General features: G+C 43.2%; 2 protein-coding genes across 13 annotated transcripts in view; one reads left to right on the top strand and one right to left on the bottom strand.

The window, feature by feature from the left end:
• LOC109418248 (uncharacterized) overlaps window positions 1–16375 on the top strand; it is a 755006-nt gene that overhangs the window by 357600 nt on the left and 381031 nt on the right. The window lies entirely within an intron of this gene.
• Window positions 1–16375, bottom strand: part of LOC109621307 (uncharacterized) — a 155261-nt gene that overhangs the window by 135444 nt on the left and 3442 nt on the right. For all 12 annotated transcript variants that reach the window (XM_062850751.1, XM_062850750.1, XM_062850752.1 and 9 more), the window contains exons 3-5: window positions 9926–10272; window positions 3878–4050; window positions 2420–2488 (exon numbers count right to left, since the gene is read on the bottom strand). In XM_062850751.1, the coding sequence (XP_062706735.1) occupies window positions 2420–2488; window positions 3878–4050; window positions 9926–10272 (589 nt within the window). The remainder of the gene's footprint in view (window positions 1–2419; window positions 2489–3877; window positions 4051–9925; window positions 10273–16375) is intronic.

Genomic DNA, 16375 nt, shown 5'->3' with positions numbered 1-16375 from the left:
CTGAAGGGAACTGAGGGAAAATTGCTGGAGGAATTCGTCGATGCTTCATTGTGTAAGTCTTGGCAGAAGTACCTGTGAAAAAACTGAAGGAATCGTGCGTGGAATTCCTGAAGCATTTCTTGGAACATGTCCTGAAACCATGCGCGTAAAAAGAGCGAATTTAGCCCCACCAGCTGCAATGTCGTGCGCGGCGTCTGTAGTGCATGACAAGCGAGCACGACATTGCAGCTGGGGAGGCTAAATGCGCTCTATTTACGCGTATGCCTGAAACAATCACTATCCGAACTCCGAATGACGATCATGAAGGGATTCACAAAAAAGAAATTCTTGGAGAAGTTCCTGACCTGGAGGAAATTGTGAAGGTGCCCCTGGAGAAATTCCTAAAAAAACCAGGTTTTTTGCTCCTAGCATGTTTGTTTGAATTGAATACATGTGAAAATTTGTGAATTGCTAGCTACTACTGTAGTACTGTAGTAACATAACATAACATGGGGGTTCAAGAAAGTCCTTCTCTTTCCCTACCTAAACTGGTTTCGGCATATCCGGAAAATTAGGCATGTTATTTTTGTATTCATTGAATAAGAATTGCAAAATTAAGCCAAGTTTGTTATTAGGTGTAAAATAAGAATTAAGTGGTACACTTGGAAATATTGATACTTGGTTAAATTACTTGTAGTTTTTGCGGAAACCAAGTTTGATAATTGTGGATGAAATCCTAAATTATTCGAATGGTTTATTTCTTCAGACTTTTTTCCAGGAAATCTTGATTATTGATAATCTTGAGATGGCTGGAACGCCTCACTTGTCCGAACCAACCCCCCCCCCCCATGACTACGTCCATGGAGAAGGCTGTGTTCTAGTATGGATGTTATGACAAGAAGATAAAAAGTAAAAGGTTTAATAGTTCTGCTATAAAATGCGAAATAGTTATTTATGCAACGAGTTTGCCGAGTTGGATAAATACGACGAGTGCTGTAAAAATCGAGTTTTGCAACGAGTTGCATACAACATATTTTGCAATTACTAGATTTCACAAGATTTTGATCGTTTTCATCAGTATCATCGTGCTTCTTGGTCGTTGAATGAGAACGACCACGTGCTCCATCACGAAATCTGGATCAAGCAAGCCGTCCTATAATCGTCTCAGTTTTACAAGCACTTGCTGTGGGAACACAGGTTGTCAAACAAACAAATGCATTATGATTCATAATGCAACCCAAATGAGTTGCATTATGAACCATAATACCATCGTTTGAAACAGCAAGTATAAAATAAATTTTATAATGCCGAGTTGCAAAAAAACATTCATTACGCCAAAGCACTGAACATTCACTTTAAAATCTTTTTTTTTATGTGTCCTCAATACCCATTCATTTTTTTTAACCACAAAGCAGACCCTCCCCACCTATCTCCGTAACCCCTCACTCGCCGCTACTGTCTGTAACGAGATCAGAACAATTTTTCATGAATAAAAAAATTATTAAAAAAAATGTCCCGATTTTGTCAGCCTAAAATGCTACCAGGGGCTGATAAAATCGGGTCCTTACTGTATCTAGCAATGTTCAAAAACTCAAGGTTTTGGAATTGACTGAATTATAGCAGCAACTGCCCAAAATAGGTCCCCTGCCCAAATGGTCCCAGACCCAATATCTGGTAAAAAGTCTAGGGTTCAAAAATTACGACCAGAATTTCCAAGATGGCGGACTTAAATACAAGATGGCGTCTGAAAAATTCAAGATTGTGGCTTTTTAAGAATTCAACGCACAAACATCAGAAGCCAGATAAAGGATATGATTTCTGATGCCATGAAATGGATTTTTGTTAAGTAAACGTATGAAAGTGCGATATTCATCAACATGTCATGTCATGTCATGTCATGTCAACATGTCACCTCCTTGGCAAACAGACGTTCGGGACGTACCTTCTCAATATAGCTGAAGTCAGAACGACAACAGTGACAAGGCTGCACTACCAGCAAAGCACACAACTCTTAGCTGGCGGCCTTTGTCATCGATTGACCCGTGGAAGCATGAGGTATGGACCTGTGATGTTTAGAGCTGTGTGTGACGCTCCTACTTGTCGACCCATCGTTTTGCAGCCCAACACCATGATTAAAAAATCAATCCTACACTAAAAATTTGACTCTATCTAACATAAATAGTTTGATTAATAATAAATGAGAAAGCTTAGAGAAAATGTATATGAAACATAATAGGGACAAAATGAAATGTACATGATGAAATACAAAGTATGAGTTGTTATTTTGCTCTACTCGGTTCAGGTCATCACGGTCCACTAACTTCTATAACTTATTTGCGACCAGAATATCAAAATCGCTTGCAGCCTGTATATCTGGCTGTTCCATATGACAAGCAAACATTCAACATGAAAAAGCTCGAAAGTAAACTCTCGACATTACCCATATTCATCATCGTTCCCGTCGCTGTCAAGTGCGGACCCATCGTAGCTGACACTGCACGGAAGGACACTGAAATTGAAAAACAACACAGGAAAGACTATCGGTTCCCAGGTTCGGAAAATCTGGCAGCTGGTGACACTGGTCCGAAATTTCTCTTGTTGAAAAAAAAAGTCAAACAGTTTTCATTTCAAATGCCCGTCAGCAAAAAAATGAACTGGACATTCTTCGACAAGAGAGAGCACAATCATCGATACCTAGCAGCCAAACAAACTCCCCCGGATCAATTCAGCCGACAAACGGAAATAATCTAGTTTGGAGGACAACATTCCAACCAAAACCAACAAACGCTAGATTTTAAACAACTGTACACTGCGCCCTCCAGTAGTGTCCCGGCCAGTGCCAGTGTCGTCGAGTGTGCCAGCCAGAGTGCCAAAAAGTCATCGCAAAAAAGCATCTATCTATTGCAGTGGTTTTCAATCTGGTTTCTGCATCGGTTCATTTCAAATAGGAAAAAATTGAAAAATTATTACTGCAAAAACGAGATAGAAGTTAAGCAGAGCCCGTAAATGCTATTCAGTAGCCACACAAAAGACCAACTGCTTGAAAATTACAAAATCTATGTAGGGTGACAATGGGTATTGTCGGCAGGTTTGTTCTCTTCGTCATGGGGGGTTTTTGTCAGCCAAATTGCCTGAAACTTGGCCATATAATTCAGCTTAGTTGGGAAGGATTTGAGACCAACTCTGAGTTCAATAGGTTTCAAAAAAAAAAAACCCAAAGACGAAGAGAACAAAACGGCCGAGAATAGGTAATTTCCCCTAGTTTTAGTTGTAAAAAACATCATAATTGAATTTAATTTTAATGATTAAACTATATAGGGATCTCCAATTAGCCTACTGGTTAAGGCTAAGGATCGCCATTCAGGCGACGATGGGTTCGATTCCCGTTCCAGTCGGGAAAATTTTCTCGACTCCCTGGGTACAGTGTATCATTGCCCTTGCCTGTGGAAGTGCTCAAAAGAACACTAAGTTGAAGTGAGGCAGGCCAAGTCCCAGTGGGGACGTAGAACCATAGAGAAGATGATGAAGAAGAAGAAGATTAAACAATAACACAAAAATTTCTGGAGGTCTTGAAGTGGGCAGTACTCAAGAAACATTTTGATGACCAATTAGTCTTGTAGAGGTTTTGAGAACCGTTTTAAAACGGAATAATTTTTTTTGGTTTTATGATGGTTCTTAGAACCCCTTCTAGTCTATTTACTAAAACATGTAACTTGGGTATGACGTTCAATAAGAATCCACGATGTTTCGACAACATTTCCTTCAAATTTTGAATTTCCCGCAGAAATTTAAGGTTTCTGACTTTTGTTGGTAAAATCAAATCCCAGATTGAGAACCACTGACATCAATTGCCAGCAAGCGAGCGAGCAAGCGAGCGAGCAAGCGAGTGAGTGCTTACCTGACGGTCGAGTTGGCCCGGACACCGATGCCCAGCTCGGTCAAACAGTGAAGAGTGGTTTCGCATGGATCACCGGCCGGCAACGGGAACAGCACCTGGTAATAGTGACCGACTCGGTCCGCTTGCCACAGCACGTGCTCAATCTCCAGCTTTTTCAGCAACTCATCGAGCACCTATGCTCCTCACGTGTGGGTGGAGTGGATTGGCAGAGGTCGTTCGGTGGTGGTACATGCACGAAAAACGATAGAGCAGAGAGTTAGGGAAACTGCGGAGATGCTATATAGTTGAAAATTAATGACCGTAAAGTTCTTGAAATGGGCTTCCTATAACCCGGGGGGCAAATCGCTTCCCCGAGTGGAGCGGTGTATGAACTGCTGCTGATGATGAGCTGTTGAAATTTTCAATTGAAGTGGACTATGAAGAGTGGAAATGGATTGGATTTGAGGTGGGCGAGCATGATATCAGACCCAGAGATTCGCTGAACTATGTTGGGGCTGCTAGGTCATTTCAAACAATTTAACAGGCCGAGGAAGGGTAGCCAGACCACATAACTGTAAATGTCATGAAATGACACTTGAACTAATGCCAACAATGTAGCTACAAGCCTAACGCTTAAACGATGGTTATCTTTATGTTTTTAACTGCACACCTTTTGATATAATCCCTGGGCTATAGCCAGTGACTGCTCCAGAGTTTCTGTCGCAATCGGATTCTGTTGACATCGACGATAGAACATAGCTTGGTCATCCAGATATGATCATATACTGCAGGCATCTATTATTAATCTGCAGTCGTTGAATGTTCTCCATTATACCATGTTTCACTGCACTTACATGAACATCCTTCCTTGACGATTCTGGGTCGATTTGGCGAAACGCTATTTAGAAGCAGTTCTCTCCATCAATTTCCCTTTAATTACGTTAACTATGTTGGCTAATTCACTCATATTATTATGCGTATTTTCTGTGAATATATCCTGGAAAGAATCTTTGAAGACATTTTTGGGAAGAATCTCTGGGGCAATCCTACAAAGAATCCTAGAAGAAATCTCTGGAAAACTCATAAAGGAATCCTGGATGGCACCCCTGCAGATCCCATGCAGAATCCCTGAAGGAATTGAGTAAGAAATTCATGATTGAAACTCGGAATAAATCCCAGAACGAATTCCAACATGCAATCCCGGAAAGTATCCCAAAATTAATCCCGGGGTCCGTAAGGGACTCACAGGAGAAATCCCTGAAAGAATACCGGGAGGAAACTCTGAAAGAATGCCAGGAAGATCCTCTAAAGAAATCCCGAGCGGAATTCTGGAAAATTTTCAATGGATATTCTGTGAGGAATATCCCTGCAAGAAATACCAGGAGAAACCTCCGAGTTAATCGTGAACAAATCTTTGGTTGGATTTTTTAACGAAATAAATTCCAAAAGATATCTCTGAATGTGTTGGAGGAAAATTCGCTGAAGGGAATTTATAATTAGAGATGCCATATATGTATTCCATAATGCAACGAGTTCTACGAGGTTTTTTTTATACAAATACTTGATACACTAAAACCTGTTTTGCCCTGCATAAAAGTAAAAGGAGGAAAATGTTATAATGATGGTAACAACGACAATGGCGGCCAGGGGGCCTGGGGTCCCTTCAGGGGTCATTTCAGGTCTACCAAGGGATACCAAGTGGCCTCAGGGGTATTTGAGTGTGTCTCAATGGCGTTTCAAGAGGTCTCAAGAGTCCCAGAGTGCTTCAAAGGGTCTCAGCGATATTTAGGGGATCTTAGGGGCTTTTCAGGAGATCCAAGAGAGTTTCAGGTGGATACCTGATGTTTTCTGGGTCATTTTAGGGAGATTTAGGGGATCAGAATGGGCTTCAGAAGGAACCTGGGGATCCTAGGAGCGTTTTAGGGGGATTCAGTGGCACTTCAGGGGCTCCCAATCATGGCCAATGCTGCATACCACCATCCCACACTACATTTCAAGTTTCATGCGATGCATGAATGTTATTTACCTTGAATGCAGGATATTGTAACCGTTCGTTACAAATTTTTAGTATTTTTTTTAATTTGTGCTCTTGTTATGTGAACAGTCACGTCTCTAGCGTTAAGTGGGGTTGGATTAGGATAGGGTTATTTAGAAAAAGGGTTTTAAGTGTTAAAAAGATTAGTCAAATGTAAAAATATGTAACTAAAATTGTTAGTGGATTAGGCGTGATTTTGAATGTACATGAAAACAGATAAGAGGGTAGATTGCATGCAAGCTATGGATTAAGGACAAAAATGGCTGAAGCGATAAGTGGACCTACAGGCGCATTACGTTAAATAGGTGGTAACAACCCCCAACCCAAATTGAGGTAAATTGAAGAAGGGAGGAAAATTGTATAAGGGGGTCGGGCCAAGTTGAAGAAGTGCCATTGCCCCAATCTGTAAAAGGCGTTCGTGTGCTCCAGGTGTTGTTCTAAAGTGTCCAAGTAACGGAAAGTGAGTGGTATTTCTTAAATCGGGAGAGAAACTTGAAGTCATCAGGTATGATTATTACCCGATCTATCTTGAACTAGCTCCCATCTAGTGACTACAGTACGGTTAATTAATTCCTCCCGTTACCCTCACAGGACCTTTTTCTGTTTGCCTTAAAATCGCCATTTTGTCTGGTCTGGCGTGCCATACCAGGAGCATTCGTTTTCACCTAGAAGACCTAGTCTACTACGCCTAACCCGTCAAGGATCGTCGTAGGCCTCTGGTCAGATTGTCAGATCGTAAAGGAGGTCCACTCGGGGTTGACACCCCTAAACGTTAAAGAGCTCTTACCTCTCTCGGCACGGTCACTCCGGTACCATCCTGGGCCGTGTCGATTGTCGTCAAAGAGGGAAGACGCCTTACCGTCGGTCGAGGAACCGACCCCTTTCGACAATCGCCAAAATTGTCGTAGTAACGTACTCACCTGTCCGTCCAGCAAGTACCTCAGCGAGCGCTCGCAGGACTCCCAAGGAACGTCGGCAGCAGCAGGAAGCAGTAAGCCGTACAGGTACGTGAACAAAAAAAAAACCATTATACCTACCCACAACTACACAGTTTATAATAGTCCAAATAGAACCTCTAAAACCCTCACTAGTTTAGCTTGCAACAATAGACTACATCGCTCAATAAATCCCTAGTTTTTCCTTCAAAGTTCATTTTTGTATTCATACCCCACGATAGCACTAGTCAGGTGACCGTGAACTGCACACCTTGCTCGCGTGGCCCCTCAGCTTACCCAGTAGCAAGCCGACCCTGAGACCCAGCTCGAGGGGTTTCTTCTTCTTCTTGGCGTAACGTCCTCACTGGGACAAAGCCTGCTTCTCAGCTTAGTGTTCAATTAGCACTTCCACAGTTATTAACTGAGAGCTTCCTCTGCCAATGACCAGCATGGTCATGCTGAATACCCGTGCGTTTACCGCCTCGGCTATATGGGCCCCTCGAGGGGTTTCTTCACACTTAAAACAGAATGCCGAGATCGGCTGTGCGAATCTCGGTTAAAGTTCATTTGCTGAAATCTCGGCTAAACGCTTGACGTTTAATGTTTGATTGCAGCGGTACCCATAGGTGCTGCTATGAATAAACTTAACTTTTTGCTGATATCTCAGTTAAATAGCGATAGCCGAGCGCTCGGCTGTGCGTATCTCGGCAAAAGAATGGAAATTTGCCGAGCTCAACTGGGTGTGTTGTTACTGAGAGATTGCCCGGTTCATTAAATAGTTACAATATGGCACCACGATTCAATAATATCAATAAAACAATTTGTTCTAGCGTCACCCTATGAAAACTATGGGAAAATGATCAAAATTTGGTCAAAACAGTTTAAACCCCTTATCTTTTTTGTTTCAAATTTCTCATCAAAGTTGTCTAAGAACCAGCTTTAGAGCTTTAAAAAAAATGTACATTTTCGTGCGCTGAGAATGTTGCTACGTCAATCCATTTAAAAGATATTGATGATTTTCTAGAAAAATAGGCACTTTTCAAATATTTTTTACTTGCGTTACAAAAATAACACCCGTCTATTTTTTTTATATGTTTTATAACAACATTTCTTCTTTTGAATGCGGGCAAAAGAAATTTTTTATGTTTGCCCCAACCCGTCATAATACATTTAAAAAAAAACTATGATTTTTTTTAGAAAAAACGCCTGTAACTTTTGAACCAAAAGAGATTACGATCATCTCAGCGCACGAAACGACGCGTCTTCAAATGCTCTACAAGTGTTTCTTGGGCGACTTCGATGGAAAACCGAAACTGAAAAAGTTAACGCCAGAAAACCGGTTTTTCTTGAACCACCCTAAGCTTATTCAGAAAAATACCTCTAGATCGGTCAATTTTAAAGCTACATAAAAAGTGTCTTCAGCAAAGTTGCACAAAATTGATAGATCTACAACTTTCCCGAAGAATGTATACAGTTATTCTTGCAAATAAAAAAGTTTGGTTACCAATTTCTTTGAAAATATGGATCACCCTAATTTTTATACACATTTTAAAGAGAGCCTTATTATTAGGGACAACTTTGTAGAAGACCATATTTGCCTAAAAACTCATTTGAAACCGTTGAATGAATCTTTCCTCGTAAATCTGGTTCGTGGACCACTGTACAGTGGCATTTTTAGTAGTCTTAGGGGTCTTAAGAGATTTCAGGAGGCCAAGTAGCCCCCTGAAACCCTCATGGACCCCGTAGAATACTCCTGAGCTCCCCTGAAACGCTCATGAGGTCTCCTGGTATTTCCCTGAATGCACCTAGGACCCTCCAAACGTCTCTGACACCCCCTGCAACTCCCCTAATCTCCAACGCTCATGAGACCACCTGAAACGCCATTGAGACCCTTGAAACGCCCTGATGCCTCTTGAAGCGCCTCTGATGCCTTCTGCAACCCCCTGAGACCCCGTAGAGTCTCCTGGAACCCCTGAGATCCCCGGAGAGGACCCCCTTAAACGTTCCTGAAACTCCATGGGACCCCCTTTAAACGCCTCCGAGATATCCTGATACTCCCTGAAACGTCCCTGAGGTCCCTTGACGCGCCCCAGAGACTCTCTGGAGCCCCATGGAACCCTGAAGCCCCCTGATATGACCCTAAGACCTCCTTTCGGGAACTATGTTTAATGTTAGCTGATGTAGCAGCTCTTTCGGAAACTCTTAAAAAAATGGCTCTGGTTATTCTTTTAGAGTTCCTTCAAGGATTTCCATTACAACCTACAAGAACTGTTCTGATGTCATCCATTACTTTCTCCAAGCATTCCACTGGGATTTAAACTATTAGTTCCAGCCTAAAACCAACCAATGCCTTATAGTAATGCAGTCTGAATAACTCCAGATATTCCATATTTCAGTTTTTTTTTTATTGGAGGTATCGTTAGAAAAAAAAATTACTTGAAAGATGCATTTCCAAGTTATTTGTTTATTTGCTGTTTACCATTTATTTATTCTGTATACGTCTCCGGCTATCAGTGCAGAATCATTCACTTCATGTATGTAGTTGTTTATGAACTATGAGTTTTATATGATCGAAAATCCGTTATTACCTAGATGCGGCCGACTTTTGCACCAATTTACTCATGATTTTGAACAAACAAATCTCATAAATACCAAAACAAACGAATAGGAACTTTCTATTTTAAGCTTATGGTAAGTGATTACTCACTTACATAAATATTACACTTTCATTTGATGTTAACATATTGAGATTTGTGCATGTATATTTCTGGAGCAATGATGAACTGCGGGATTTCAAAATTCTCGTCCTTAAACTGTGTGATACCTACTCAAACCGCACACTTACAGTGCAGTAACTATGACCCCTAAGTTTAAATTACCATTATCACTAATCGTCTTCAACAGCATACTCCATTTGATAACCCTTGAAATCACCGAGCAGTAAATTTCCTCTGACGATACAGATCGCAATAATGGTGGAAACTTTCCAATTTGAAACCATCGACTAGCATTCCTATCTCTCCCCAGATCTCTTCGCTAGCCTATCGTCACACCCAACAATAGAACCATTTTCCGCGATTTAATCGCATAAATTCTCACCTTTTCCATGGGCACAAAGCACTCGTCGTTGCGCTGCTTGACCCCGGCTCCGGCCCCGGTACCGACGACCTTCCCATAGGCCGGGGGCGGTGGCGACCGTGGTCCCTTGGCTGGCCTTCGATTGTTGTGCTGCAGCGCGTGCTTATCGCGCAGTTCGACCTCCAACCGCAGGATGGCATTTGCAGCTGTTTCGTTTGGCGATGCCGATTGAACAACTGATGGCGCTGCACTTTCCGGAACGTTGATGTTCAGATTGCGTCCGGTGCCCGGCTGATGGTGATGAGGGTGATGAGGTGGAATGGGGGGCGGCGCAGGTGGGAGTAGTTCACTGTTGCCGTAATCGAGTCCTGCGAACGATACGAACGAACGATACGCGATGATAGTGGCGTGGGAAGGTAAAGTTTTACAAATTTATTTCCAATGTGCAGCGGAATTTGAAAAGCAAATAGGGATTTTTTTTTTGGGAGCTGCAAAAGAATGTATGCAGGTGGCCTAGTTTGAAATGGTCGTGGAGGCCCATGACTGGTTTGTAACGAAATGAATAATTCAACAGCAATTAACCAATCTGTCGAATGCAAAGCTTGCGAAATGGAAGTTGTTCTGAATATGATTTGCTTTTTACTTCATTTAGGTTTGTGGAGCTTAGTTGGAAGCCTAATCCAAGTCTACTACTATGTAAATACTCGAGAAGAAATTGATCTAGATCAATTCTATGCATGTATATGAACAAAACTCAACTGTCGTAGAAATGTTTATTCTGGACTGTGCTTCCTATTTATGAAACAGGAACGCATAGAACGGTAGTTTTAAAAATACAAACTTTCACAGCATCGTGACAATTTATCATATGACGCCTACAAATTACCGCTCCTCCGTCTACAAGGCCCATGCCAAAGTGATCACATGTTCGCTTAATAAGCGGCTGATCACGGGTTAGAAGCCCAGCCATGGCACTCGAAACGTCGTATATCTCGTGTTCTGGACCACTTAGAAAGATTCTGTCTTTGGAAAAGTTGCTCAGAAGAAAGAGCTTCCACATAGAAAACAATTTAGTTCGAAAATCACTCACTGCGTGGCGCTAGTGTTCTTAGGAGCTTCCAGTTCAGTCTGAACGTCGCATATCTCGTGTTCTGGACCACTTTAAAGGATACTGTCTGCGGCAAAGTTGCTCAGACGACTAAGAGCTTTCGCATAGACAACAATTTAGTTCGAGAATCACTCACTACGTAGCGCTAGTATTCTTAGGGGCTGTCCATTAATTACGTAAGGGTTTATGGGGGGAGGGGGGGGTTTGAGAAATATTACGCGCCTTACAAAAATATTTCGGTTTCCATACAAAAAATCTTACAAGGGGGGTGGGGGCACCGAAAAAAACCCAAAATTCCCTTACATAATAAATGGACAGCCCCTTAAGAGCTTCCAGTTCAGTCTAAACATCGTATATTTCGTGATCTGTATCACGCCAAGACGATTTCAGCCAAATTTTGCTGAGCTGAAGGGTTTATCTTTTTGCCTTTCTCGTACACCAAGTGTACCGGAAAGGCTATATGTTCACTCCAAAAATGACTTTCTGATAGAAGGCCCGGAGATTCGAGTCACATATACCAATCGACTCAGCTCGAAGAATTGAGGAGATGTCTTGTTTTTTCCTTCTAAACCATATGGGAATCCATATGGGAATAATCTGCAAACAGACACCCTAACATCAAGGATAGGGTAGTGTGGGGCTGAAGCCGTCTTCTACAACAATAGTAAATTCCAGGACTGCTCTCTCCTCGTACCCGCTAAACATATTCCTATGGTCGCCAAACCCTACGTCTCTCCGAAACGTAGAGGGGCTAGTGCACATCGAACCCTCAAGGTTAGCTGCGTAGCCTAGCAGCAACGAACAACGATGACTCGCTCTGGAGAGTCTATCACGGTAACATGCTGGCGCTTAGCCAGTTTCCCGAGTGGTCCTCGCCACTCCCTTTGTCCTCGGAAGGCGGGCAGGGTCAACCCCACCCGCGCCCAACTGCTTTGCAGACATCAAGAACTGATGGCCACGTGCAACCCGATCTGACCTGCTGAAGGCAAGGGTATCACTACCCTTCAGGCCCTATCAGCTGCACCAGAAGGCTGCTGACAGCAGGGTCTCCACCTACCGCGACCCTTGCCGGGGACCCCTTTCCAACCGCGGGCTCGGATCCAACCCAGTAGACCAACTCCACGACAGCACCGCTACCAGGGCTTCCTCTCCGCGGCCACTTAATCGCGGTAAGGGTCGATCTCGACCGCATGGCACCGGTATGACCTACGAAGCCGACTCCGAACCCCTGGACCACCTCTTGTACTGCATCTGGGCTAGCCATTCTCCGAGTCCACGCGCCACCTCCTCTGTAGCTCCCAGACGATATAGGTAATAGCCGTTAAAACGGCGTTCCAGCCAAACTCATTCCCACACATCCTCTGGACCAAGTTGTCCGGAGTTGTGTCCTCCCCGCATGTGGGAAGCATGTGGTCACGCATTGTGCGAAAACGCGGGCACACGAACAAAACGTGTTCCGCCATTTCCTCTAAACCATTGCACACTGGGCATTCGGGAGAGTCCGCATGTCGGAAACGGTGTAGATACTGTCGGAAGCAACCATGACCTGTAAGGACCTGTGTCAGGTGGAATGTAACTTCCCCATGGCGCCTATTAATCCAACTACACTCATTGCACAATTATGGGTCACTCAAGGAACAATTACACAAGTTTACAAAATAAAACGAAAGTCGTGAACTTCTGTCAACGACCAAAATTTTTGAAGCACAATTTAGTGCAGACTTCGAAACCGACCTTCGAAAAATTTAAAGTAGAACAGTTTTTGAGTTTTAGCTCAATATCGAGTTTTACAACTTTCCAAAATATGTAATTTACTAAAATTCAAATATATTGCGTTTTGTTCAACAAATTTTAAATCTTTTTCCATAAATTAAAAGCTGAATACAATACCATTCGATCATCTGAATACAGGTTTTGCGTCAGATTGATGAAATTCACGATATTGGCAAGTTTTAGGGACGATCTTCTTAAATTTTAGCAAAATTCCCAATTTTTTTTGAAGAAATGTATTTTTTTCAATAAGAAAAAACCAACTTAAAAATTCTTTCTCAACGTTTATTTGACATATCATATGTAGGCGAGTTACAATAAAAATTTCAGCTCAATCGGAGCATTGATTACGGAGAATGAGATGTTTGAAGTGAGCGACTTTGCTTAAAAATAGAACAAAAATCGATTTCAAATCATCAACCTTGTATGGAAAGTCGAAAAAAATTCCGCTCTACTGTAATTTTTTTCCTTCGCGTTTTCGAACTCAGGACATGATTCTACACCAAAAATGATCATCAGCTTACCGAGTTCAAAAATGCTGTAAACTAGTGTTATTTGATAATATGAATCGTATTTCATACAAAAATAACACTTTCATTATTTTTATTTTATATTCTCTTCAATGAAACTCCTTTTTATTGTTTTATATAATAATCTGCTTGTAAAATTCACTTTAGGCGGTGAAAATTACCAAAATGTTGGTGAATAATGAAAACCACAATAATGGGTCAAAATTCGCTGTGTAACAATTATAGGTCAATTTGTTGCCTATTATGGGTCACTCAAGAGGAATCGGCTCAACAATAATGGTTTGTCTATTTTTTCCATAAATTATTGCTTATTTTCGATAGATCAACTATGGTAGAATCTAAAACTGGTCTCAAACCTCTTAACGAAGCTTGTTTTCACGATTTGGAATCAATTTTTCAAAATTGAAACAAAATCTCCAACACAACCATCGTTAAACGCCTAAAAGTATGCAATGAACATGTACGCAGAACTCTTAATATTATGCTGCACAAAAAGTGACCCATAATTGTGTGATTTTCGGTGTTCTTTGGCACAATAATAAGTCACTTAAATTTTGCCTGAAATAAGCTTTAATTAGCTGCAGTCACATGAATTTCTACATTTAGAACGTAAATTATACCTTTGTTCTGGTGACGATACCATTTCGCACTCGAAAATCACTAAAGCTCGCTTTTACAGAGCTCACGAAAGCAGCACACGCACTTTCCGATGTTCACAATCGAAGCGTTACTTTGACAGATGGTTTTGAATCGAACAAAAAATTATAGAAAATAAGTTTGTTTTGATGTATAAGTCCGTGTGCAATACGTATAGTGACCCAAATAAATCAACTTATCAACGAAAAATGATAATGGTTAACAAAAGCTTGCAATTAATTAGTATTTATCTATAAAAGTGGAAAGTGACTAATAATTGTGTGTGACCCATAATTGTGCAATGAGTGTATCTACCCTCGGTATCAACCTATGGGTCCACTTTCCTTTGGTGGAACTGTCCCACGCGCGCTGCCATTTGACCATAGAGGCCATCCTGACAGTCCTGCGTATGCCTCTTGTGCCGCGCATTTCGAAGCACTCCATGTCCTCACTGATAAGAATGCTGATAGGCACCATACCAGTTATGACGCAGAGAGCGTCGTGTACGCGCTCGCAACCCTCAGGCACATAAGCCTGTAAGTACTTTCCAGCCTCCGTCGGTAGCATTCAGTACTTAGCGCGGTGCCCCACGCCGGGCTGCCATATCTAAGTATGGACGTAGCAACACTAGCCAGAAGCTTGCGCTTACTGGTGTATACCGCAGAGCTATTGGACATCATCCGGGAATAGCTATGGAGGCTCTTCTACAGGCATAATGTGGCTACCGAAGGTAAGCTTATCGTCGATCATCACGCCCAAGTGTTTGACGGAGCAGCGCCAGCGCTTTGACACTCACCTACACTGATCTCCGTCTGCTGCTCCGACTTCCGGTTGTTAACAACCGTCATCTCAGTCTTGTGGTGAGCCAGCTCCAGTTTCCTGGACCGCATCCACGCATCCACAACCTTGATCGAGTGGTCGATAGTCAACTTCACCTCCTCGATCGTTTCACCGTAGACTTCGAGCGTAATGTCGTCGGCAAATCCGACAATCACCACTCCCACTGGGTACTCTAACCTCAACACCTCGTCGTACATGACATTCCATAACACCGACCCACCTCCGTGTCGTAAACTAGTACACGATTCTGAAAGTAGCTTTCGAGAATCTTGTACAGGTACCCCGGTATCCCCAGACGCAAGAGCGCATCGGCAATAGCAGACCAGCTGGCGCTATTAAACGCATTCCTTACATCCAGAGTCACTACCGCGCAAAAGCGAATTCCCCTCCTCTTAGGCTCGAGTGCTTTCTCGGCGGTTTTTGTAACCGACAAGATAGCGTCTACGGTGGACCTCCCCTTCCGGAAGCCGTACTGGTTACTCGAAAGACCATTTTCGCCCTCGGTGAACCGCAACATTCTATTGAGGATGATCTTTTCGAGCACCTTCCCCGCCGTGTCAATCAAGCATATTGGTCTATATGCCGACGGGTCTCCGGGTGGTTTCCTCGCCTTTGGCAATAGTACCAGGCTCTGCCTCTTCCAAGCTTCTGGGAAAACTCCCTCGTCCAGGCATTTCTTTATAGCAGACCTGAACATCTCGGGAGCCTCTGCAATAGCTACTTTTAAGGCCAGGTTTGGAACTCCGTCCGGACCTGGGGCCTTATCTACGCTAAGGGACTTAGCTACCCCCGCAAGTTCCACATCGATGACCCTCTCCTCATCGCCAGCCCCAATTCCCGGCTGTCCTACGAAAGGAGGCCAAGGACTAGGATCATGACGCGGAAAAAACCCTCCGATGATCCCCTCAAACATCTCTGGTGATTGCTCTGTAGGATCCATCACACCTTTCGTCTTGGCCATAACGATCCTGTAGGCGTCACCCCACGGAATCGCATTAGCACTCTGACAGAGACCCTCAAAGCAGGTTTTTTTGCTTGCTCTTATCTCGGTCTTAAGCGCGGCTTTTGCAGCGGCGAACACCACCCGCCGTTCGTTTCGCTCTTCCTCTGATCGTGCTCGCTGCATCCGCCGCCTAGCCCGTAGGCAGGCGCGGTGCAGGTTCACAATCGCGTCGGTCCACCACTAAGCCGGTGGCCTCCCATTTCTAGCGTGGACTCGCCTAGGCATGGTCGCATCACACGCACGTGAGAGCACCGCTACCAGCTCGTCGCCGTCTAAACTGATTAAGTTTCGCTCACGGTGGAGCGCCTCCCTAAATACCTCTTCGTCGAAGTATGATGTCTTCCACCTGCGAGGGCTTGGCCTTGGCCTAGCCGCCTCTTCTTCTATCCGCTGTCTGCTGTTGTTGTAGTCGATACTGTAGCAAACCGCCAGGTGGTCGCTGTGAGTGTAGCCATCATCTACTCTCCAGTTCGAACTACTTGTTAGGCCAGGACTACAAAAGGTCACGTCAATAATTGACTCCGCTCCGTTTCGACTATAGGTACTCTTGGTACCGACATAAGCCAAGTCGACATCTAAGATGG

This window comes from Aedes albopictus, chromosome 2 (assembly GCF_035046485.1).
Source record: "Aedes albopictus strain Foshan chromosome 2, AalbF5, whole genome shotgun sequence".
NCBI lineage: Eukaryota > Metazoa > Arthropoda > Insecta > Diptera > Culicidae > Aedes > Aedes albopictus.
The sequence above is the reverse complement of the archived record's forward strand: the minus strand, read 5'-3'. Positions and strand labels throughout refer to the sequence as shown.